Raw genomic sequence first — 24,326 nt, 5'->3', positions numbered from 1 at the left:
AAGAATTAAGTCATACATTAAAGTCATACCCATACTGCAGCGACTGTGGCACACTTATTAGGAGGCAGCTGCAAACACTGGTGACGCTGCGAGCACCCTAGCTGTACCAGCACGCTGCCCACTTGCACAGTGCTGCTCAAAAGAGGAGCTAACATGTATCGAGCTCTGCCATATTGGAACTAGATGGTCTCTCAATCAGCCTGCATTACAGTAGATATTCTAAATAAGGATTTGTCTAAGCAATAAATTCCTTTTGCGCTTAGGTGAAGAAGTTACTGTAAATACTTGTCTTAGCAAGACTTGAATTGAGTGCAGTGGAATAGTGAGACTGCCCTGTCCTTAATTCTGTGAATTTTCCTTTCCTGGCTGCCCTTATTAACTTTGTCTTGGCTTGCTAACCCCCAAGCGCAATATGTTCCAGGCCTTAGATGATTATGGCACATTTTGTCTAGGTTATTACATTTTTTTTCTTAAAGCAGGCTATTACATTACACAGAACTTTAACAAGGATGGTGGTAGAAGGCTTCAGAGCAGAAAATTAGACAGTTTGGCTTGCTCAAGAATCCTTTATTTATGCTCCTTATGTGCTTTGTTTTACATCAGCTGTTTTGGCATGGTACAGAGAGGGCAAGTCCTTTGCAGAGTTGTGCTTTTAAACACAACTAGCTCAACAATCAGGGAACAGCAGCCTTTCTGAAATTCATACAAATGATAGGACTCCAAAATCTTTGTATTGACTCAACAGTAATGTCCTTGCTGAGATGAATTTACCAGCCATTTATAAAAATACACAAACGTGATTTAAGTCTTTTTGTGAGATAGTTTCATCTGTGGGGAATGTACCAAATAAAGGTATGCAGTTGGTGCCTCTGTGGAAACGTTATAGAACTTATTTTCCCTTCTGTTGTACCTCTCAGTCTTTCCACTCTAGCTTTCCTTTCCTTTTTGGAAAGGTGAGAAGCACAACTGAGCTGGGTAGCCACGTGAGGAGCCAAAAGCCTGGGGGTAAACTTCCCACTGTTAGAAGTCCAGGCATGCTGCAAACATGTTCGGTACGATCTGCCCCGACACGGAGGTTTATTCTTCTGCTCAGACCAGAAATTGGTTTTGTTACACAACATGTATTTAACTACAGCTAACTCTCTAAAACCACTGCTAATCCAAAACGCTGATGGTGCTTCACGCTTTTCCAGATCATGAGGTTACCCATCATTCTCTTCTTGAGCCACAAGTTTGATCTGAAAAACTACTTGCTCTCTTGTTCTGGCCATGACTTCAAAGCATTGATTTTTAGCTAGATGACCATGATGTAGTAGCATCCCTCAAAGCACAGGATCCTCTTTATAATTTGCCAGAGGTATGGTACTTGTCAGTCACAGCAAGTTGCTGTCTACTACATTTTGTACTTAAAAATCCTAGGAAGCCCAAGCTTTGCAGGTCATTGATACAATCCATGCAAAGAAAACTGAAGGAGGATGAACTACCACACTGCAGTAGCCTTTAGGCAATCTCTGAGCAATTTAGCTTTACAAGTAGGAACACTTCAGTTGGTGGCAAACGCTTCCCCAAGGGAATGACAATTATGGACATTCCTGTGTTTAGCTTTGTCAGCAATTTTATTTTCTTAGAAAGACAGTATTTAAAAATAAGTGAAATTAAGAAATTTCCCCTTGTGCACTGCTGTAAGATTTCCGCTCCCCATACAGCTTTTCCAGGAGCCTTTTGTCTGGTCTCGAGAAGAGGGTTGTGCTATGTGTCCTGACCTGGGCTCCGCCTGCTGCTACACAGTAGCCACTGCCTTACACAGGGTCTGTGCTGCTTCACTTCAAACAACTCCAGCAGCCTCAACACCTGCATTGTACTGGGGAACCAGTCCTTGTCCTCTGTAGCCTAAACCCTTCTGAAGCACAAAGATACTCACACCTGTTAGAGGCTGAAGCTTAGCAGAAATACTCAAACACAAAGGAAACTAACAGGTAGGTTAAAAAAGCCCTGAGCAGGCAGACATGGAGATACGGGGAGGGTTTTTTTCTTCTCTTTTGAACATCCAACAGTAAATACAATTGTACAACCACTTTTCAGTAAGTATTACAACGAGAAGGACCATGTTGGAGTGGAATAAGAGAAAAGAGGGGGAAGAGGAGGCAGAGACACTTTAAGAATTAAGCCGCTATTAAACAAAAATGTGGTGTTTTGAAATGGAACACTGGTATAAAAACTATCATCACCAACTAAAGCTAGACATTAATTCCCCCTGACTTCATCTTTTACCCATTCCACACACACTTGAAATCATAGGCATTTAGACCAACAGTCTCTCTATAGCTTGCTGGACAGACTGGATCTGAGGCTTCAGCTGTGATCCCTCCTTGATGGTGATTGAACAGGCGATGACGGGCCGGGAAACACCGCAAGCTCTGCCCAGGGCCTGCTTGGAGCGCACAAACACATAAGGCACGTTCTTGTCCTCGCAGAGAAGAGGGAGGTGCAGGATGATCTCCAAGGGCTCAGCATCGGCAGCCATCACAATGAACTCCGCTATTCCTCGGTTCAATGTTTTCGTGGCTATAAAAGAAACTGAAGAGTAAGCCTAGGTCCTTCCATAATGCACAACTAATGAAAAATAACATTAGGAGGTGCTGGAATTAGCGTGAGCAAGAAGGAAATCTAGCAAGAGGTCAGGCCAAAGAAAGCCAGCAGCTACAGGACCATGTAATAGAACCAAGGCAGCTTCGAGTACAGGTTGAAGAGAAGTGTGCTCAGCAGTGCACTCATGCAAGGATGGAGGCTGGCCTTTGGAGTGCGAATAGCAGATCCTAGGGAAGGGATTATTCACAGGGTCACACCTGGGGTACTGTGCCCAGCTCTGCCCTCAAGCATAGGAGAGATTCACAACCCAGTGAGGCCAGCACAGGGCTGCTCATGTACGATCACAGTACAGGCACCAGTGCTACAGTCTGAGCTTCTACCAGAACTGTAAGTGCTGGAAAGCTTTGTTCTGAGCCTGAACATTGCTTAAGCAGGCTCTAAGGAGGAGAGAGGAGAAAGATACTCCTAATAACCAGATCTATATAACATTATTGGCTCACAACTGGCGAGCACACAGTCCCTATCCATAGCTTCTCAGCAAACCCTCGCTATAAACACAGCATTGCTAGCACGCTGTGCACCAGGGCGGTCTCACCTTCGTTGGCTCCCTTGCGTAGCTGCTTGTAGTTGCAGGACTGCTGCACGAGGTCCAGCAGCGTTTTGGTGAGCTGGGCATCGGCCAGCGGGTAGGCTTTGGGATTCACCTCTGCCTCGCTCTGGGGAGAGGAGAAAAGAGCAGCGCGTTACGCCAGGGGCCGGAGCGGGGTCCGCCACATCCACCGGCTGCCGGGCTCACCTCACATTCCAGTGCTTAATTTATAATTAAATATATATTTTTTTATTTTTTCCCCCTCCAGAGCCCCCCGGGCCCGGCCCGCCCCGCAGCCCGGCCTCCACGTGCTCCCCGCCCGCCGCCTCCCGGCCGGGCCCGGGGCAGGGAAGCGGGGCCGGGCGCCCCCCATCCCCCGGCCTCAGCCCCGCATGGCGCCCACCCCGTCCCGCTCACCATGGCGGCGGCGGCCCCGGTGCGTGAGGGAGCGAGGAGGAGGAGGACGAGGAGGAGGAGGAGGCGCAGAGCCCCGGCGCAGCGGCCCGGCCCGCCTCACCTCGCCTCGCCGGAACTGGGGGGGCGGCAGCGGGAAGGGGCGGGCAGCGCGGGGCCGCCTCTCGCTGCTGCTTCCTCGCCCTCAGCGCCGCCTCAGCCTCGGCTGCCCCGGTGGTGGCGGCTCCGCCGAGCCCGTACCGGCCGCCATGGCGGCGCCGCCATCTCGTGTGCTGGCGGCGGGGCCGTGCGGCCGCCACGCTGCGGGCTGGGCGCTGCCCCTCCGCCCGCCGCTCTGCATCGCCTGCGCCCTGGGCACCCTGCGCGATGGGGGCGCCTCGGTGGGCAGCGCACACCCCACTGCCTCCCCATGTGTCCCCCTTATTCCCCCTCATTTCCCCCTCACAGCCTGGGGTTTGAGGTCCTGGGCTGAGGGGGCTCGGGGCAGGCGGCCCCGGCGCGGTGAAGAGCATTAGCCCAGAGCAAAGCATTAATGGGTTGCCCTCACACTAACGGGTTGCACTCACGCTAACGGGTTGCCCTCACACTAACGGGTTGCCCTCGCACTAACGGGTTGCCCTCACACTAAAGGGTTTGTCCTCACACTAAAGGGTTTGTCCTCACACTAAAGGGTTTGTCCTCTCCCACCCGCAGCTGGTGCGGAAGAAGCACGCGCTGTCCCGGCTGCGCGATGCCCTGGCCTGGCAGGTGCAGCCCGTCATCCAGCTGTTGGCCCTGGACGAGAGGGTCTGTGCCTCTTTGGTAGGAACCCTCTTCGGTAAGAGCGCCCTTGTGCCACGCCAGGGAGGAGGCAGGTGCCTTTTGGGGGGGTAGGTGCGAAAATGCGAGGTTTCTTCTCATTTCAAACACCTTCAAAAAAAGCGAGACGAGACTTGAGTTACCCCACTCCACCACCACTGTTAGGTGTAGCTGCTCCCCATGGACAACTGCTTGGAAGAGGTTAATTAATTTCCCCGCTCCCCAAGGAGCTGAACCGGCACATTACTAAAGCTCCCGCAATTTTCCTGACATTTCTTTGAAGTCTTCCTGGAGAACAGAGAGTGCTCTGGCTTATGGCTCTTCTCAGACTGCCCTCATCCTGCTTTCATGCCTCACTGCTTCCTCGTCTTGCTGAACTTGGCAATATGCGAAGGTTCACACAGAAATGAAAGCGTGAGCTTAAAAGGGTGCTGCAGGATCTAGTATCAAATATGCAAAGTAGTAATCTATATAGTGTTTTTTTTTTTTTTTTTTTTTTTTTCCACACCATCCCATTAGATTGGTAGAAATTCTAGTAGCTGTAGGTCTGATACCTGCTGCTTTCTGAGGGGTTGGCCTCGCAGCAGAATGCAGATGTCAGAAAGGGCCTTTCCAATAACAGCCTCGCAGATCTTGAACATCTCTGACAGGTTTCTCTTTGCATAGCAGTGGTGTTGGTCTTTGAAATGTGTTAAATCTTGACAGAGAAAAAATAATGGTGTAAATGAGGGAACAGGAAGAGAAAGGTGGAAGGTATGAATGCAAGCAGCTTTAAAGAGCAAACATAGTGGATTTCTTTAAGTCCACAATCTCAGTTGCACATCACAGATATTTCTTGTTTTGCCCTTCCCCTCCCATGACACACTGAATAATTCAAGCAGTGTTTTCCCAGTTGGTTTCCCAGCACAAGCTCTGCTGTGCGCATGTTGGAAACAGCTTCATTACAAACAGAACTTTGTGCAGGTTTAGTTTTCCGAGTTGCACACATTTTTATTGTCTGCACACACAGTCCTGTGCAGATGTGGAGGGAGCAGTGCTTATGCCAATTCAGTCCTACACTGCACAATCCTGACACTAAATACACCAGGAGACAGGGAGCTGTACTTGAATTTCAGTGTTCTCTGATTTTAAATAATCAGTCTCTCTGATAATACAATTAAATTTCGGGGGGGGGGACAGCTGTGGGATTTTGCTGTACTTGGTGTAACTCCTGGAAAAGTTGGAATCCCAGTCTAGGCTTGGGGTACAAAGAATAATATGTACATTATGGATTGAACCTAAATGAACCAAGGATACATTTGGTGCAAGAGTATAAGAGGGACCCCAAAGGTTTAAGCAATGCTGTGGAGGAAGCAGGAGAGAGAATACTCATTTGTTGCCTAATTGTGCAAATAACTTGGAAAACAGTGTCTAGTAACAGCTTCAATTTAGTGTTGGAATCGTTTTCACATGCCTTAAACTTAGTGTTCAAATGTAGTCTCAGCATTTTCAGTACCGTGGAGCGAGAATACTGCTCTCAGTGATGGGTGTGAATGGAAGAAGGAAGGGACATCTCACAGCTGGGCTCTAACTTGTGTCGTTCCAAAGTGTTGTAATTCAGATGTGTACTGCCGGATACATGCAGGGAGATGTGGTAATGTTTGCAGTTTCATATTTACCTACATAGGTGGAGCCACTGACTTCAACTATAAAGTGCAAGAGGAAAAACAATCTTGTAAAAAATTACAGGAGAACTGAGTGCCTCACTGTCCCTTTGTCCTGGTTAAGGGAGCCCTTTTACAAAGAATTCCTTGAGAGTATCCACCCTCCTCTGACAAAGTCAGCTTGGTCTCATGTGAAACAGGGGGAAAACAAAACAGTACTGAAAGAATTTACAGCTCTTTTTACAAAAAGCATTTTCAGCATTGTTTATCACAAGCAGGAATGAGTTCCATGGTTGATTGTGATTTATCTTTTAGGGATGTGCCATTCTGTGGAAGACAACGATGCCCAGGACCAATTCATAGAAGGTGAGAGGCAGGTGTCATGTCTCAGCCACTGGCGGTTTGTGAAGAAGGATCTGTCTTGTCTGACAGTGTGAGTGAGATGTTCAGCCTCTGCACAGTTGGAATTGGGAAGAGCATCTGTTTTCTTTCAGCTGCAAGAGGGACAAGCAGGCTGTGCCAATATTTTGGGGGGGAGGGTGAGGGTAGGGAAGAGGTGTGTGCAGATTTAAATATTAGCATTTCTCTGACAGGCTCTGTATGCACCTTGAATTTAGCATCAGTTTGGTAACAGTGGTAAACAAAGCTCCATCTCTGGGCCTGACTGAAGTCTCATTAAAGCAAATGGAAATCTTCCCGTTGGCTTCAGTGAGCTTTCAGATCTACTGCTTTCTCCTCAGGACAAAGAGTATTTGGGATTTAGCTGTGCAAGCTCCAGATTCCTCTTTGTGAGGAGTCCTTCATTTCTGATCCAAAGGGAGAGCCTACAGGTCTGAGAAGGGATCTCTGCAGCCCAGTTAACCTTGGGTATCTCTGCTGACTCTGGTGATAATTGCAGAGCAACAATTTCCTACTGTCCAGCCACGAGAGATGAAAGGAGATGTGACCAGCTTCCTTCAGAGGGGTATAACTTTTCAGGCATGTGGTGGAAAGGGTGTTACGAAGGTGAGAGGTCACTCTGCCATGCTATGGTTTTGCTGAGATAGATGCTCTCAAACAGAGGAATTTTAACTTAATGACACCTAATTCGTGAAAATTCTTAGAAATTATGAGAGTTCTGGGCAAGAAAGGACCATTAAACCATCTATATATCATCTGCCTCAAGATATGCCTCTGCTGAGAGGTGTAACTCTTTAGCTAAAGTAGGTCTCCTAGATAACCCTGCAGTGTTGCCCTGGATATACCCAGAGACAGTGAACCTAGAAGTCTCTGGTATTTTTTGTACGATGCTTTCTTAGAATACAAATGAAAAGAATGTGTTACTGTAGAGTGTGCTCTGCTTCAAATGAGTCATGCCACAACAAGAAGATACGTACAAACCAGCTTGATCAAGTCGTATGGAGTGACATTGGGCACAGCGTCTCAGTTAAGGGGAACAAAGATGAGCCGGGCCTTGCTTTCTGGAGAGGTGCATGGGATACCTGCAGTCAGTACAAATGGCTGGTAGGCCTCAGGGGCAGGAGCAGCTGGAGGAGGAGCTCTCAGACTGCTTCCAAGGACAGTCACAGTTCCGATGCCTTCTCTGGAAGGATGTTTTCAAAGGCCAGTTTTCATACAGCAGGAAGCCTGTTCTATTCAATTACCATTTTTTTTTTTTAATAGTTTCTGACTAGGGCTTTGTTTCCTTCCCTTCCTGGTTCCTTATGTTTACTTGGTGTCCTGATGCTCTGTTTGTCGCTTGCAGCTCATTTCCACGCATGGTTTGTGGTGCTGCTAGAGCAGGATTGCTGTAATATTGCTGCGGAGAGCCCCGGCTGGGCTATCAGGAGTAATAGCGCTGGGACTGCTGGTGTTCCCCTGCTCTCTCAGCACCCCCGCGCCCATTTAATGTCTAAGCTCTTTGCTCACTGGCCTGCTAAAGCCCTGTGGAGGATGGATTGTGAGTGCTCTTCCATGTGAGTTACTGATCCTGTTTCTTCTGCCTAGTTCTGGTGCAGCTGGTAGCGGAGCTGAAGTCCGAGCAGTACTTGCACTGCATTTTGGATGAAAGCCAAAAAGAGGTCAGTGAAGGTGAATTCCCTGCCCTTCCCTTCAGTCTTTCAGGGGTTGAAGAGATGGGGGAATGAGAGGCCCCCCAGGACTCAGGTACTGCACTCAGATACAGCTTCTGCTGTAGCATGACATCCTACTGCCAGCTCCCCTGCTGTGATTTTGGCATTGTTGGTGTCTACTCTGGAGTTTTCTATTGTCCCCATGGCACACTGCAGCTGTACGGCTTCATGCTGTTCTCATGAAGCTGTGTGCCTTCCTCTGATTCTTCTTTTTCCGCCCTTACCATGACAGTGGTATGAAGAGTTTTCCCAGCCTGTGCTTTTGCTGTCTTTATTCCTAAATTTGTGGTAGCTCTATGGGATACAAAAAATTGGGAAATAGCAAAAGTGGGGAGAAGTTTAGCTGGTTCATCTGCTCATAAAGAAGCTGGAGAGGAAAGGGAGGAAAAGGGACAATAAGCAAGAGATTTCTTGGATTAATTAAAAGACCACTGCAGCGTTTTGAAGACTTAATAGGTGAGTTCAGAGTTTTCCTCTGATCTATCCTAAATGGTAAAAAGGACCCACTTTAGGAATGATCCTGTTCTGGAGCACGATACATCAAAGAAAGCTCACTGCTCTGTGTGCATTTCTACCTTTGGGCTGTGTTCTTAGCCATGAAACATTTTCTTTTTCCTTCTTTCTGTCTCCTCTACAGCTGAGCAAAGCAACTACCATGAGAGGCAGCCTCCCCATATTCACTCTCTTGGGCAAGCTGGCAGATACCATCCCAGTCTTTGCTGATATACTGGTGGTAAAGCACAGTGAGTAACCTGTCATGCTCCACTGAAGGGTTGTAGTCACAGCCCTAATACACATAAGTGTGCATGGACTGCCCCATCCCCGATGTGTGAGTTTATGAAGGCTGCACAAGAATCTTGTCCCAGAAGTTAGGGTGACGTTCAGACCTCTTGGGTTGCTGGTCAATACCTTAATAGCAGGCTTGATGTCGTGCTCTTAGCCAGCCTGGCGAAACCAGCCTCTCTGAACTGGGCTTTGTATGTATGCCCTGCAGGAATATGCATTTAGTTTTTCTTTCCTAGGTCCAGCCCTTGGGGGTCTGGTAAGCATACTTAGCTGTGTGTGGAAGTAGCTGGGGGTGGTGGACCTTCCTGTGTTGAACAGTGAGCTCCTCTGGCTATTTTTAATTGTATCTCTGCTCAGAGACTCTTAGAAGCATTCCCTGATTTCCTAAATGTTTGACTGGGTGAGAGGGAGGGATAGTGGTGAGGCAGTGCATCATCTAATCATGACATTCAGTAATCTGCACACACCAGTCTGTCTGGTGGGCTTCTGCAAGTCGTTTTGACTGGGAGGGGACAGTGAGCGGCTGTGTGGTGCTTGGCTGCCTACTGGGTTTAAACCACAACACCAGGTTTCAAGGGTGCTGTAACAAAGTCAGTTCATTAGTGTGAATGCTTGCAATTTCTGTTCCTCACACTAGGTAATTTAGTGGATCATCTACCGTTGGGCTTGATGTACCCAAACGAAGGTGTAAAGGCTGCTGTCTGCTACTTGTATGGCAAGCTGTACTCCTCTTCTCTTGGCACAGAAAGGCTCTCAGCACACTTTGAAGAAAAGCTGTGTGGTCTCTTCTTGAATACTTTGGGCCATGCTCAGACAAAGGAGCTTCAGGTTAATTGTTTGGGTAAGGCATTGCTGAGAGAAACTGCAAGGTGCAAGGGAAGGCTTACAACTAAGGAGAAATCCCTTGGTTGGTTTAGATGCCCTGATGTGGGTTGGTCCCTAGAAGAGCTGTTTTTCTGTTTGAAGCAGTTGATCCTTGCTATTAGCACACAGCAATCAAATGACCCAAACCTGCTGCTGAGAAGTGCATATGTACACTGTGTATAAGTGAATGCCCAGAAGTGTCTGAACGCAAACGCTATGCACAAACAGGTGGGTTTTGTAGAGCAGTGGGATGGAGTCTGACAAATATCATCTTCAGGTATGGAGCATCATGTTCTTCAGGTTAAAAAGGTAACTTGGAGGTGGTGTTTTCATGCATTTATGCTTCCAACTGCATTTACATGCTGGAGAGCACAATTTCAGCCTTCCTGGCACTTCTTGTTTGCAAACCACCCAGGGAATTCCTTTTTCTTGTAGGAGGTGAGTAAGAATTGAATTGCTCCTTAGATCATCTGCTCAGCCACTAGAAAAGGATGATGATTCTTTTGAAAGCTGAGCTCAGGCATTACCCTTGTGAATTTGTACTGAGGTGTACTGATGATTTGCATCAATACCTGTAACAGTGCTCCATAATTTTATACTGGGGGTGCTTTTTTATATATGTGTGGATGTTCTTTAACTAAATGCAGATATTTCTGTAAGAGCCTGTCCCATGTGCAGTATGATGCTCACTCTTGCTCCCACTTTTTCAGGTTTGCTAAAGGAGCTGCTGAAGTCTGACCATTTTGTATCCATTCTTATGAATAATTCAAGGACAGAGGAGGAATCTGAAAACTCTGACTTCTTAGAAGGGGAAAATCCACTTCCACTTGTTCTCAAAAAGGTGATTGCTGAAGTAGTCTTACAGCATGTAGCCTATGACTTTCTAACAGATTATCCCTTGTTCTGAGATGAATTGTTGGTTGAAGTAAAAATATATTAGCCTGTATTGAATCTTTAGTTCATTAACTTGAATGGCGTTGCCAACGCTGACTAGCAGTAGAGACCACAGTGGAAAATGGGGACACCCCCATGGATCTCCTCATTGTTCATTCGTGAATCATGCAGGGGAGAAGTTTTCATTGTGGCCTCAGCTGGCTTTACTCACCATCACTTGAAACTCTTGTAGTGCCAGTAAGACTAAGCACCAGGGCAGAACTATTCTTACTTCTCTAAGTGTATATATATATATATATATATATATATATATATATATATATATTCTTGTATTCTCTATTGTGGTTCTTGTGTTGCATTTTTTAGTGCATTTAGCCTAGTATTTTGTCTTACCATACCAAGTTTAATCAGCAGAATACATGCCAAAAGAGAGAGATTTTATTTAGTTATTTTAAATTTTAAAATTTAGAGGGAACTGTTCACTACTCATATCTGCGCAGTTGACTTCCTATTTTCTTTCTGGCTTTTGCTTCCCATCAGCTCTTGTTGACCAGAGATGAGATGTTACAGGCAGCGAGTTCTCACTGTGTGGCTGCAGTGCTGGTTCACTCTCCCAGCAGATATGCTTCTGCCTTTATCCATGCAGATGTCCCAGGTAAAGAAGTGCGATAACATTGCATTGTTTGTCTCTCTGTCTGCTTGTTTTAGGAATCAGCCTGGCTCCATGATGGCATAATCTATGCAGTGACCTTTTTGTATCAGTAAAAATGTCTAACGTGATTTTAGAAACAGAAGTGAAGAAGGAGTTTTCAGTTGAAAGTATAGCAGCAGCTGTCAACAGGCAGAATGGAGTTTCCCCTGCAAGAATTTGGACATTCCTTGAGGTCAAGGTCCATCATGCAGTATAGATACAAAGCCTAAATAGGCTGGGTTCCCATCTTATCCCACAAAGTATTGTAAGTGTGTACAGAATTTGGTCCAGGAGGTCTAGCTTTAGAATCCAGCTGTGGGAGAGATGGTTCATTGGTTCACTCTACTCCCAAAACACAGAAATACTCTGTTTTTGCAAGTTCTTTGTGAGATACAAAAGTTCTGAGGAAAAAAAGATCACTTCATCTGTTATAGCTTGCTTTGTGGCTCTTCATTTGTGCCAAGGGTTAGAGCCACAATTCAGCTCCTGCTGGATAAGTTTGTGCTGGGAAGAAGCCTGCCTGTGTGTCTCTGCTCTCTATTGAAGACTAGCATACCTCCAAGGATTCACTCCATCCTCCGTTCCTGCCATTTCATTATACAACAGTTCTCCCTATGGCTGTTGCTATGCCTCCTGTTATCCTCCTCCTTCCTCTGCTCCATTCTAGGAGCAGCTGTGCACACTGTGAACAGACTGCCTTTTACCAGGGTGCCCTTATTTGTGCTCACAGAATTCCTGTTCGAGTGTCTCTTGTGCAACAGCGAGATTCTCATCTGGTCAGTGTACTGCTGTCTGCTTCTGCTAACTGAAGAGCGCCTTTTCTTCTCCAAGTGTCACACAGTCTATGGTGAGTCATCAGCCTTTCTGACAGAGCGACCGCGAGTGATGCTGCCAGCATTGCTTGTGCCTCGAGCTGCATTTCAGCACTTCACACACAATCACAGCTTCCAGTCAGGATTTATAAAGCACTGAAAATGAGTACTCACCAGATATATTTGTGATGTCTGCCGCAGCTTCAATTTACAGTGCCACTGTCCTAACGAGTTTCTGATGAGCATGCATACGTTATAATAACCAGTTATGATGACTGTTAGTATAACCTGACTGTTACTAGTAACCAGTTATCCGGAGCTACTACTAGGTGTTGCTGTGGAGATGCCAAGGGTGGATTTAGGAAGGCCAAATTCCTCCCATTCTTCTGAACTTTCCTCCAGCAGTGGAGATTAAGGCCTGTTATCACTGAGCTGAATGAATACAGCGTTTTAGACAGTTGTTTCTGCCAGGGCTCAGAAAAATGATTGTTTAAATCTTCCTTTCTTTCAAAAGTTCATTTTGCTTCCATCCTGGAATTCGGGGTATTAAAAACCCTCCTCTGCCTTCTCTTGAACATTGCAGGTATTGAATCTCTGGTGAGGAGTCTCCAAGATGTCCTGCAGCTGAACAATGTGGAGTTACAAAAGCAAGGACTGCTGCTCTTCACTGAAATACTGAAACGGTGAGGAAGTGCCCTCTACCTGGCTTGCACAGACAGCATTTGGTGCTCCAAAATGGAAGCTGTTGTGCTTTTGCTTTTTAAGGTTTTTGTCCAAGGACAGATACCTACACTGCTAGAGCTTTTGTGTTTGAAGCATGTTGTCCTCTTTGTGCATACAACCACCAGTGTATCTGCATCTCCCTGCTTCCTTGGCAACCTGAGAGGTGAATTCTCCTTTCAGCTGTAGGCAGAACAGGAGGGGAAGACTAGGAAGGTCCAGGTGTATTTGAGCAGGCTGGCTCCTGCTAAGAGTGACAAAACAGAGCATGTAAATTCCATGGCTTCTAGTCCTCTGTCATCAGCTGAGCTAAATTCAAATAGCAAAAACAAATTCCAGGCTGAAATATTAATGTGTTCTGTCAGTTTTTCCCTTGTTTTCTGCTAAGGAATAACATACCCTGGCTTGTTTATCTTCTGTGTTTCCTGTTCCTGCCTGTGTGATCTTGTTCCTGTTCTGTCATGGTAGTGACAGAGTCTTGTTTTTGCCACTTAGTTCCCCCAGGAGAGCCCTGGAGCTGAATTTTGGAAATGTCAGTCAATTTTATAGCAAGTGGTAGGTTAAAAAGGAGAAGAAAAAGCAGCTGCACTAGAACAGCGTGAGGATGCCAGTGTGGGATCTGTCAGAAAGAGAAACCAGAATGTGGGAAACACTAATTACAGCATTTATGCTTGTAAAACAAAGGGAACGCTCTGTGCAATTACTCCAATTTTCTAGCGCACACATTCTGTTTCTCTGAGGTTTACATTTGAAATGTCACTTTATTTAAAACTATATCGTATGGAGAGAAGGGTCTCATCCTGGAACCTCTCTTCTTGTTTTGCCTTGCAGCTGGATTCTCTTGCTCTGTAAGTGACCACCACTCTCTGGTGTTGCCCAGACAGGATGTGCTGCCTCTGTTGGCGCTGTTAGAAGTGTCAGGAATAGGGGGCAGCTCTCCCTGGAGTGCTCCTTGCCTCTCCCAGCACAGAGTGGCAGGCACTGTTAGGGGCCTGGAGACAAGAGGCTGCAGGATGGTGCAGGAGTGCTGTCCTTAATGCATTTTTCCCAGGCCCTGCAGACATCCTAGTGCACCATATTGCAAGTGGGTTTGTGCCTCTTGAGTGAGTCAGCAGCACTCCTCCATCCCTTCCTCCCTGCCTGAGTCAGCGAGGACTTTTTTCCCGATGTGTTTTACTTCAGAGGGTCAGTGATCAAAGGAAGGAAATAGAAGGGATTAATAGAATTACAGTGTAAGTAGAAACAACTTCAAGTTCAGCACATTACTAATGGCTCGGGCCAGAGGCTGATCCTGGCGCCTGAGCTCCCCAGCCTTTTCCCTGCCTTGCCCACCTCTCAGCCTTTTCTCACAGCAGAACGTGAGGTGACTGTCAAACCGGATTTGATCCCGTTGAGTAACTAAAGAGTGGTTCTGCCTCTGCTCACTTTTTGCCCTGAAGCTGAGCTGCAAATTTAATTTCTACTGAAGTTTACTTTTCTCGTACATTTCTGCATGGGAGCTTGTGCTCCTGGCTTGCCTTAGTCTGGCATGTCTGTGAAAACTGAGTATCAGGGAATACTCTGGCTTCCAAGGCTGGATGCTGTCATGCTGTCCTTCTTTTCTTGCCTTGCTTTGGAGAGGCCCCCTGGCAGGCCATTAGTGCCTCTCTTCCACATGTAGCTGCCTGTCTTCTCCCTTCTTTCATGATTGTACCTGACTTGCCAGGAGCCACATGAGCACAGTCTGCCCTTTGCACATCTCTGCCCAGTAATGGGATTAATGACTTGCCATCCCTCCCTGCTCTTGTGTTGAATGCTCAAAGGTGTTGGGCCACAAGGTGATCAGATGACCACAATGATCACTATCAAGAAAAAAAGTCAAAACTGTTGGATTATGTTTTTCTTTTATCCTGTTTAGTTTTTATGTTCTTGAAAGTTCCAGCCCTGCTGGCAGCATCTGCCATTAGAATTGCTGTAGGACTGTTAGGGAAGCTATTCTCATGGCCTTGTCCTTGTTCTAGGACCATAGGACGGTAGTGTTTACTTGTTTACTCAGAAATATGCATTGCCAGATTAACCTGCAAATGCCAGAGCAGATGGTCTCGGAATTAAGTCCTAGGTAGAGAGATTTCTGTGTTTTGCAGAGCCTGTTTTTCATGTGCTTTTCATGTCACTGTTTGCTGCCACACTCACAGAGTTATCCAGGCTGCAGGTTTTTTTCATCATAGTAGGGCTCCAGACCTCCTGTTCACTCTGTGTAGCAAACCCTCAACCTGCTCATATTTGAGGCTACATCCTTGGGAGCAGCTGGCTCTGAACACTGAAAAGGATGCTTGGAACCACACGGCTCAGCTGTCCATTTGGTCAAATAAGGAGAGGGTGATACTGTTGCTTACTCCAACAATATTCTTCTTGCTTACTCTGTTTCCTCTTCGCAGGCAACCAGTGGAAATCACGTTATTCACAAACCGAGGTGTATGTCTAGATGCCATTGATGTTTTGATGAAGACAGTGGACTGCCCAGTGCTGGAGGTGGTAGTGGAGGCTGTGAAAGCTGTGGCAGCTTTTCTGAGGTAGGCAGGAAAGCATTTGCAGGCTTTTCTTCGGATAGCTCTGAAGAAGTGTTGGTCTCTGTGGCTCCCTTGTGTCTGTGTGGGTGAGCGTGTGCTGCAGGGGGAATTCTGGCTGAGGCAGGATGGGTGTAGCAGAGCTAGCTTCCCACCCACCTGCTGGGGCAGTGGAACTGTGGTAGGCAGCAGGATGCTGCAGCAAGGACCTGGCATCCCAGGCAGGCCTGTAACTGCAGCTGCTGTGGCTGTGTCGTGCTCTGGCCTATCCAAACAGATCAGACCGTGTACAGGTGTGCTTCCTGGTTGTAGTGGGAGCAGACACTAAATGCAGCGAGGGTGTGTTTGGGCTCACATCTTCACGAAGGCACTATTCAGACCTTGTGACCTTAATATGCTGTGCTGGAGAGAAATGGCAGCAGCACACTGTTGTCTGGAGGGGTGTTATTTCTGCTGGTGTCGCCTTCCCACGTGGAGTGTCCCCAGCAGGGAACGCGCATGCTGTCTGTCTTTCTTCTTGTTCAGGAAGGACCACCTGAGCTCTCCTCCAGTCCCGTATGAAAAGCTGCAGCAACTGCTGGAGGTGGTGCTGAAGAGATGTGCTGACCTTTCCCCACCACAGAGCAGCAAGAAGCATGCAGTAAGTCAAGAGTTGTGCTTGTTGCTAGGACCAGGCAGGGTAGGGATGATCATCCTAGCGCAGCATGGGGATGTTGTTTATATATTCCATACCCTTACCTGTGGTTTTTGGGGTCTCTGGTGGTTTTTTGATCCTCATGCCTTGACAAGCTAACAATCTTTGTCTCTGAAGGAGCTGAAGATGGATGCTGGTGAGTGCTCTTTTTAAATCACTGAAAATTGGTGGGGCACCAAGTGACGAGAGCGTGCTGCTCTCGTTATATATTCAGTGCTGCTAGGTTCATTTGAACCTCCCCTTCTTTGGGCCCCCGCCTGTAGGCTGCATCACGCAATCTATTTTTTTGGCAATGAATGTCTCTCGCTGTGCCTTCAGACCAAGAGAGTCACGTTGAATGCACAGTGATCCCTTAGCAAGGGAGCTGTTAGCCGCTATTTGAACTGCCAATCCCTTCCTGTTCCTGGAATATGTTCCTGGAATATGTTCCTGGAATATGCAGTTAATGTGGTCTGCTGCTGGGACCTGTGCACCTGTGAGGGGAGCTCCCATCACTGATGACTAGTGACAAGGCAAGGGATGAGCCTTCTTGCTCTCGGCTCAGGGTCATGTAGGTTTAGATTGCATTTTTGTGGCAAGAGCATCTTGTGGGGGTGCCAGAACCCCAAATGGCTGCTGAGCTATCTTTAGGCCCAAGTTGTTTGGTACCAAATGTCTGCCTTATCTGCCTGGAGAAAACAGAAAAGTTTTCTGCCCCATAGGTAGGTGTTGGTCAGTCTGTTTGCACACACAGCTTTGTGTCAGGATAAAAAGCTTTACAGGAAGGAAATCAGGCAGATAGTAAAGACATCCAGGCTGTCTTTAATGGGGGAAAAGGAGAAATGCTTGTAGCTGTAATAAGGTGTTGCAGGATCAATTGAGGAAAGACAAGGAGTTCTGAACTGCCAGACCCAAGGCATTGCCAAGTCATACCCTGTCAGTATTCAGAGCAGACCACCGCAACAGGTTATGGTGTAAAGGTAAATTTTGAGCTCCAAATGGTTCCCAGTTTGGGCAGATGATAAACTCTGACCCTGCAGGTGGCTTCTGGCTAAACTCAGTCGGATGCTGTGTGGAAATAAGGGCCAATACATGCATAGTTGCTTACAAATCTGAGCCAGAGTGGAGAACTTACAAGACTTCTGAAGAGGGAGAGAAACTGCTCAGCACTGAGTCAATAGTAATTGGAAGAAATGCAATAAAAAAAACAACCACCCAAGTATTCCCAGAAGAATTTGAAGCTGAGCTGTTTAAAACTCAGATTAGACCAAACCATGGCAATACAGGCTATACTGCCCAAGGGACGCAGTAGTGCAGAATTAGTAGCCCTGTAATTCTGCCTTCCCTTGGAAGAGCACAGTAAATCTCTTAACTCTGCCCTCCCTAGGGAAATCACAATAGTAAAGAAACATCTATGTAAAAGAAGTGATTGAAATGAAAAATGTTCTTCTCCTCCTGCTGGTACCAGGGAAGAAAGCCATTTTGTCTGACAGCGAACACAAGATTTTGAAGAATTCTGTCCTTTAACAGGGTGATCTCCTGTTCCCAGTGTCTCAGAGCCTTAGCAGAGTTTCTCAGAGACAGGGCCAGCTCTTGCTCAACACCCTGGAAAGTTTCAGAAGTGCTTGCAGGTGAGGACAAGGGAGGAATGCAGGTGGGTAGTATGTGTGTCTGTCCATCTGTCCGTGTGACCGAGTTCTTTTACCAAACCTACCACTGAAATACCACAGGTGGGTTCAATTCATGGCACTTGTCAGTGAAACAACAGAAGGAGGGATATGTAGTAACAGTGAACATTTTGTGACACCTGTATGTGTCTGCTAAGAAATTTCACTCAGACCTAGCAGCTTCATATTTTGGCCAGCGAAGAACTGCTTGGAAATTAGCCCAAACTGGTGGTGATGTAAGAACTGTGGGAAGGTATGTGTGCAGCTTAATCCTGTGCCATCATCTGCCCCAGATGATGACCTTGTTATTTGCTCACATCTGTAACCTGTTACTGCAAGTGGGTTTACAGTCACCGACTTTTCCCGTTTTGCTGTGTGAGAGCTCTCTCTCAACCCCTACCTGCACAGGAAAAGGTGACAGATGAGTTTGGGTATGAAACCAGATCTGCTGTTAGGCGAGTCTGGTCACCATGGTTATTTTGCCTTGCATCACTAATGTTTGGCTTGGCTGAGAGAATTCAGTCAGAAGATGTCCCTGTCTGTGCTGACCCAGTCTCTTGGGATGGTGCTGAAGGTTGTCATGGTTTTTGGATGAGCTGAGTTGCCCTCAGTCTGATTTTCACAAGGTTTGCTGCATTGTGCTCTAGGCACTGTGGCCTGGCTGCGTAACTTCACTGTTGTGGTAATAGTGCCTCCCACAGCAGATATTTTATTCAGAGAAACTAAGTCTTCCTTTCCCAAAGTGTGGTCATCTTGTGCAACACTGCTGACTTTTAATAGCTTCACTCAAGAGGTAGCTCCATGTTATTGCCCATCAAGTGTCTGTGGGGTCCTTCGTGGTGAAAGTTTTGGCGGAAATGCAGTGTCTCCTGGCTTCCTTTACAAAGTGAGGAGGATTTCTCTCTCCTCTGGTACCTGCTGTGTGTTTGTAGGTTAGCAGTGGAATTCCAGACTGACCCCATGGCCCAGGAGAACGCTTTCACTGCCCCTGGCTCGGAGAGCAAAGAGACGCTGAGCAACTTCTCTGAGTTCCTGCTGAGGATCTGTGACAGTCTCTGCATCCCCATGGTCATGGTAAGGCCTCTTTTGGACTTGATCTATTCCTTTAAACTTGGTCTATTCCTTATGAAAGGTGCCCTCAAGCACCACCAGTAGGTGGTACAGGTCTTACGGGGAAGAGATCATGTAGAGTAAACCCAGAATAGCTGTGATGTTTGCCACCTCTCCAGAGCAAAATGTGGTATTACATAGTTCGTGCCAAATGGGAGTATTTAGTCTCAGGGGGTGGAGAAATTCTTAAAGTTTCCATGTAGATGGCAGTGTCTTTCCTCAGACCGTGCAATCCCCATAGCATGCCTGCCATGTTATCTAATCCATGGCAGCCCTGTTGCAAACATGGAGTAAATTTTACTAGTGCTTTGCCACAGGTTCAGGTATGGATCCTTGCAGTTGCTGTGGGGGCTTGGAGATGTTTTGGTTTTATAACCAGTCTGCTGGTAGGCAGCTGCAGGGGCACTGCTGTTGTCAGCCCTAAAGGGAAGGTGCAGTGCGTGTCCAGTTTGGCAAAGCTGGAGACAGAGTGCTGCTTCTTGCTCATTGGATTCGGGCAAAAATTAATGAACTGTGGTAAAATTGTCCAGTGACCTTCTGCAGGAGTGAGCTGAGTCGTTCTATTCCAAATGTTTTAGTGCTGGACTCTGTGGAGAACTCAAATGCCTGTTCGCCACTGCTCAATAAAACTCTACATTAAGTGTTGCTGAAGTCAGCTGCACTTAAGTATATGTCCCGTGGTGTATGCCGTGCTGCAGAACTGGCCATCGGACCTGCAAGAGCAGGGTAATGTGGGCAGTAATGGGGCCTGACTGGTTGCCAGCTGGAACCAGGAAAATGTTTCATGTTTGCTGTAATGCCTTGCAGTGTTAGCAGCGTAGCTCATAACATCAGCTGAGGGGAATGTTAGTTGCTTTCAAAGTGCCACCAGGCATTTTGGTAGAAATATTAAGCTATCTGTTTGGATTTAGGAAACTTCCTGAGAGGGCAGGAGGCAGGAAGAAAGCTGCTGCTTTCAGTGTGTATTGGATATCGTGCCTCTGAACCTTTATTTCTTCCACAGAACTACCTGGAAAGGGCTGTCAGCTCGTCAGTGATGGAGGTTTTCATCTCAGCACTGAATACCCTCTTTACCGTGGTGCCAAACATGCGGATTAAGTTCTCCAAAAAGCTGGGTATGGTGGTAGCGTGGGATCATGTTCTCTGTGCTGATTCTACCTCCTATGTACTCTGTATTCCTTGCTCTTTGCACACCAGAGCAGTGACACACAGAATTCAGTTCCTCTCTTCTAAACACGTAGAGCTGTCAAATCTTCCCTTTTCCTTCTGAGCAGACAAAAAAACCCCTCAGATACTTTCCTACAAACCGAACTTGGAATAGTTTATTGTGGGGGAGACAGCCTAACACGTGTATTCTTACTGATATGGCCTGCCTTGTTCACCAGGCTTGCATGGAGATAATTATGGCACCAGGCTACTATTTTTCTTTATCGTACATATTCTGTGCTCCTTTGACATTTCTGCCTTGCTTTCTGTCTAGCATCCTCCTCCTTCATCCGCCTGACGCTGGAGCTGAAGGCCAGATTTTGCTCTGTACAAAGGTATTGTGCTATGTGAATTGTGAGTGAGGCAAAAATTTCCGGAGGGCAAAGCAGATCAGGCCTTATCTAATGCACCCGATTTAAGCAAGAAGGGAGGTTAAGAGACTCAGGAGTGGTTGTATCCTACAGCAAATTGTAAACACTGCCTTTGGAAAAGCTGGGTCTGTGAGAAGGGAGAAGCAGTTAGCTAGGGGGAGGGGGAATTTTCACAGCTCTGCGAGAAGTCTGTGCTCCACTGTGAGCTGTGCAGAGATGAAGCAGTCTGAGTTTTGAAGAGTGGAGTTGGTGGGTGCTTTGTAAAGGAGTAACAGTAGCATCAGCTCCATCTGAGCTCTGGCTTCCAAGGCACATATCACCACTACCTTTGTTCCCTGGGGTGTGATAATGCGTAAGATGTGGGAGGGAGGAGGAAGACTTCAACAGGAGGCCTTGCAAAGGGTCTTCTGTAGCAGAGACTACGATTTCTAGGTTGAGTAACACTGGGGGAGTCTCCCTTCTGCTCTGCAGAGATGTTTTACCTCCTCTTCCCTGTGACTGTATCTCATTAAAAGAGTAAACAAAATACACTGCACCCTCATCCAGCTTAACACCGTGAAAATTAAAGTGGGGATGTCTGTGCCTGTGGGTGGTGTGTGGGGAGTGACCTCGGTCTCTAAATACAGTAGTGTGAGGCATCAAGGATGCTATGGTATAGCACGAAGATGTTTATGTCCTATTCTGCAACGAAATAATTGGAGAGAGTAGTTAGAAATAGAGCTGTTCTCACCCTTTTAGGCGATATTCTATTGACATTCTTCATGGTTCATCCCTGGAAACACCATGGTGCCAAAATCTTTCACACCGGCAAACTCCTTACCAGTGTTTGTCAGTGAAATTAGATATTGGGAGCCACCCTCATACAGCATTTTCTGCAAAGTTAAGGGTCCTGCCCTTGCAGGACTTCATGCGAATACATGATATGATGATTGTGAGAGTACCCCACTGTATTCATATCATCCCAAGGCGTCTGGAATTGCTCACTGTTGTCACCACTGCTGCATCTGCCACATCTGTGAGCTGACTGTTCTTTGGGAGCTCTTGATTCTCCTGGAAGCCTGGGTTGGTTCCTGGAGTCCTGCTATGACGGCAGGTGCTTGAACATGACCAGCCAGTAAACTGAAGTTTTGGCAGGCAGTGTGTGATAGTGGAAGTGTGAAGAGGATGTTTCTAGCCTTCTTTGCTGTATCTTTCTGCTCTTCACAGTAATCCTGCCTTGAATCAGGCCTGTTCCAGATTCCTCTGCAACTTGTGCCTGAGCCTTTACTCTGCCACAGAGAAGGAGAGAATTTCTGCTCAGGAAGGCAAGTGCAGGGAAGGAGACATGTTGCTTCATTTAGGTTGAGGCCCTGCCAGCCTCTATTTAGGCAAAGGGGGGCAAAGAAAGGAGGAGGGGGGGGGGCACATATAAGCTCTATTTAAAGATATTTTTCTAGCTTTTTTTAAAGCTGGTCTACCGAGGAGATAACTGGCAAGAGAATGCCTTTTGAAGAGTTTGGCTCTACTTGAATGAGTGTTTCATGTGTCTTTGGTTTACATGGTGACATTTATTAGCACAACTGTGCATGGCTTCATTACAATGATATTAGTTGTCAGAGTCACCCTTATCTGGTGATAAGGGTCCTTTTGTTTCCTCTGTTGTACTCTATTTTTCCTGCCTATACTGCAACTCTCCATGTTAGGTAAGTCCCAAATAAATAAGATGAAATTTTCCACATCACAAAAGCCACTTTTTCCCCTAGCAGTGGTTGGTCACTGTAGTGGCAGCATCAGCAAAGAGCTGGGAACCTCAAACAGAAGTCTCTTTTTATCCTCAAAGCCAGCTCTGTTAGATCAGGTCTCACACCTCCATTCATTCCAAATCATGGACGTGCTCTTGCTGCTTCATGCACTGTATGCAGACTGGGGTAGTAAGCTGCCTTTGATAATTCTTACATCAGGAGCTTCACCAGTTTAATATGATTGAGTTAAAGGCAGACAGGTGCTTCGATTCTCCCTCCTTCCTCCCCCCCCCACCCCATTCCTCTCTGCTTATGCCTCTCTGCTATTACGTTCCCCATCATTGCCTGCCTGCTCATATTAGTTTTATGTTTAGAGCAAGAGATGTCTGAGCTCCTGCAGAAGGCTTTGCCTCAATTAAACTACACAGTTGCTGAAAGCCTTCTCCTCCTCGCTGAAAACCCAGAGGCTTTCTCCTTGGATCAGTCCCTTTGCAGCCACCAACACTGCTTCATACTCCTCTCGTACTTTGCCTACACCCTTGGGGACAGGTGAGCCACGAGCATGCAAGGCAAGTAGTTATGTGGCCATTACAGACCATGTATCAGTAGGTAAAACATGTCTGATTTAATTGTTTCCACTCCAATCTCCTTGCCTGCAGGTTTGTCCCAGAAGCAGAACTGTTTCTAGCCATAAGAAATTTCCTCCTGTCAGCACAGGACCGTGGAGACTGTCCCCCTCCATACATACTCAGAGCTGTGCTTTACCTCCTTGCCGTTTGTCAGGACAAAGGCAAAGGCCTGGACTCGGTAAAAGATTTCATTCCTACCTGTTGGACCCATTTTACTGAAACTGAGGTTCCCCCCTGCTCCTGTCAGTCCTCCTGCAGAAAGTATTTTGGTATGTGTGGTGAGTAATGAATGAGTGGAGAGTGTGCAACGCATTTACACTCTGGAAAGTTAACTGTGAAAAGCCACTAGGGGATAGGGATTTGATTGAATAAACTCGTGGCTGTGTGGGAAGTGTAAATGTGTTGGATAGGCTGTAAATTCACATACAGAATATTACAAATTTCATAGCTCGGCTCTCCTGAACACATCCACAGCCTCTGCAGCAGCCTTTCTAGTGTTCCCATATGGCTCTTTGCTGCTGCGCAGCTTTGAGCACTGTATAAAGCCTACAAGTTTCTTAGCCTTTGTGATGCAAATGGGCTTCACAAAATGATGTTTAACTGATATATTTGATTGTCTACTAAAAGGGCTGTGTGACTGCTTTTAACAATAAACTCTCATCGCTTCAGCTTTTGGATATTCACTACCCAGTGGTTATTTTGTTCTCTCTCCCCCTCTCCCTTTCCCTCCCACATGCTTAACAGAGGTCCTTGTGTACCATAAGGAGGATTCTGGATAATCTCCCAGATCTGGGCTTGGTCTACGTTCACTGTCCTCTCCTGCTTGAATTCTTCCTGCGCTACCCTGAACTTATGGGGAGATTTGGACACCAGGTTCTACAGCTCTGGTTTTCCTGGGAAGACTGCAATCAAACCAAGACTGAAGGAGCTGGTTTTGGCACGTCTGATCAGCTGAACAGTGCTAACCCTTTACTTCCCATTCTGAAGAGCAATTCCAGCATTTTGCTCATTTTACTGGTATGCGACTTTCACAAGGACAGGCTGTCATCCTGGCTTTAATTTTGGGGGAGCATGTAGGACTTTTTGGTTAATAAAGCACTTAGTGCTGCTCTGAGGCCAATGTCTGCATACCCAGGCCTCCAACTCACAGACAAGCCTGATATGGAAAATGGGATTGTGAACATGTGTTAGCTCTTTTGGTTATCCATCTACTGTGATGGAAAGGGAACTTTTGGGAGCTGGCTAGGAAGGAGCCTGAAGGGTGCTGCTGACGTATTCCATGAAATAAAATCATGGGCTTTTTCCTTTCTCTATCCCGATACACAGATGGAGAGTCTAGAGCCTTCTGTGGTAGCCTTTCAAGAAACCGCTTTGCTAATTTGGGAGCAACGGTGTACTACTAGTAGATGAGAAGGATATGAGGAACAGAGAGCTTTCAAAAAGAAGCAGGAAGAGAGCAGGTCTCAAGGGCATGGGTTTCTGTTTTCTTTTT

At 46.7% G+C, this 24,326-nt stretch overlaps 2 protein-coding genes across 2 annotated transcripts in view; one reads left to right on the top strand and one right to left on the bottom strand.

Moving 5' to 3' along the window:
* Positions 1-1,593: 1,593 nt before the first annotated feature.
* SNU13 (small nuclear ribonucleoprotein 13) lies at positions 1,594-3,720 on the bottom strand. The gene is made up of 3 exons (XM_082751852.1): positions 3,596-3,720; positions 3,185-3,305; positions 1,594-2,565 (listed from the first exon to the last, which is right to left on the bottom strand). Exons 1-3 carry the CDS (start codon positions 3,596-3,598, stop codon positions 2,303-2,305), a joined length of 387 nt encoding a protein of 128 aa, XP_082607978.1. The 5' UTR covers positions 3,599-3,720; the 3' UTR covers positions 1,594-2,302.
* Positions 3,721-6,348: 2,628 nt separating this feature from the next.
* LOC309874104 (coiled-coil domain-containing protein 134-like) overlaps positions 6,349-24,326 on the top strand; it is a 36,735-nt gene continuing 18,757 nt past the window's right edge. The window contains exons 1-18 of the mRNA XM_082752028.1: positions 6,349-6,399; positions 8,020-8,093; positions 8,782-8,887; positions 9,568-9,771; positions 10,505-10,635; positions 11,229-11,343; positions 12,110-12,226; positions 12,775-12,874; positions 15,329-15,463; positions 15,983-16,097; positions 17,661-17,761; positions 18,730-18,871; positions 19,911-20,022; positions 20,388-20,448; positions 21,691-21,788; positions 22,580-22,754; positions 22,865-23,012; positions 23,579-23,851. Of these exons, the coding sequence (XP_082608154.1) occupies positions 6,351-6,399; positions 8,020-8,093; positions 8,782-8,887; positions 9,568-9,771; positions 10,505-10,635; positions 11,229-11,343; positions 12,110-12,226; positions 12,775-12,874; positions 15,329-15,463; positions 15,983-16,097; positions 17,661-17,761; positions 18,730-18,871; positions 19,911-20,022; positions 20,388-20,448; positions 21,691-21,788; positions 22,580-22,754; positions 22,865-23,012; positions 23,579-23,851 (2,256 nt within the window). The 5' untranslated portion in view covers positions 6,349-6,350. The remainder of the gene's footprint in view (positions 6,400-8,019; positions 8,094-8,781; positions 8,888-9,567; positions 9,772-10,504; positions 10,636-11,228; positions 11,344-12,109; positions 12,227-12,774; positions 12,875-15,328; positions 15,464-15,982; positions 16,098-17,660; positions 17,762-18,729; positions 18,872-19,910; positions 20,023-20,387; positions 20,449-21,690; positions 21,789-22,579; positions 22,755-22,864; positions 23,013-23,578; positions 23,852-24,326) is intronic.

This window comes from Aythya marila, assembly GCF_965140915.1.
Source record: "Aythya marila genome assembly, chromosome: 1".
NCBI classification, from domain to species: Eukaryota; Metazoa; Chordata; class Aves; order Anseriformes; family Anatidae; genus Aythya; species Aythya marila.
This window is presented reverse-complemented; position numbering and strand designations above follow the sequence as displayed.

Coding starts and splice junctions, on each gene's coding strand:
- SNU13 (XM_082751852.1), bottom strand. Junction 2,566..3,184: donor ACGCAAGGGAGCCAACGAAG/GTGAGACCGCCC, acceptor TTTCTTTTATAG/CCACGAAAACATTGAACCGA.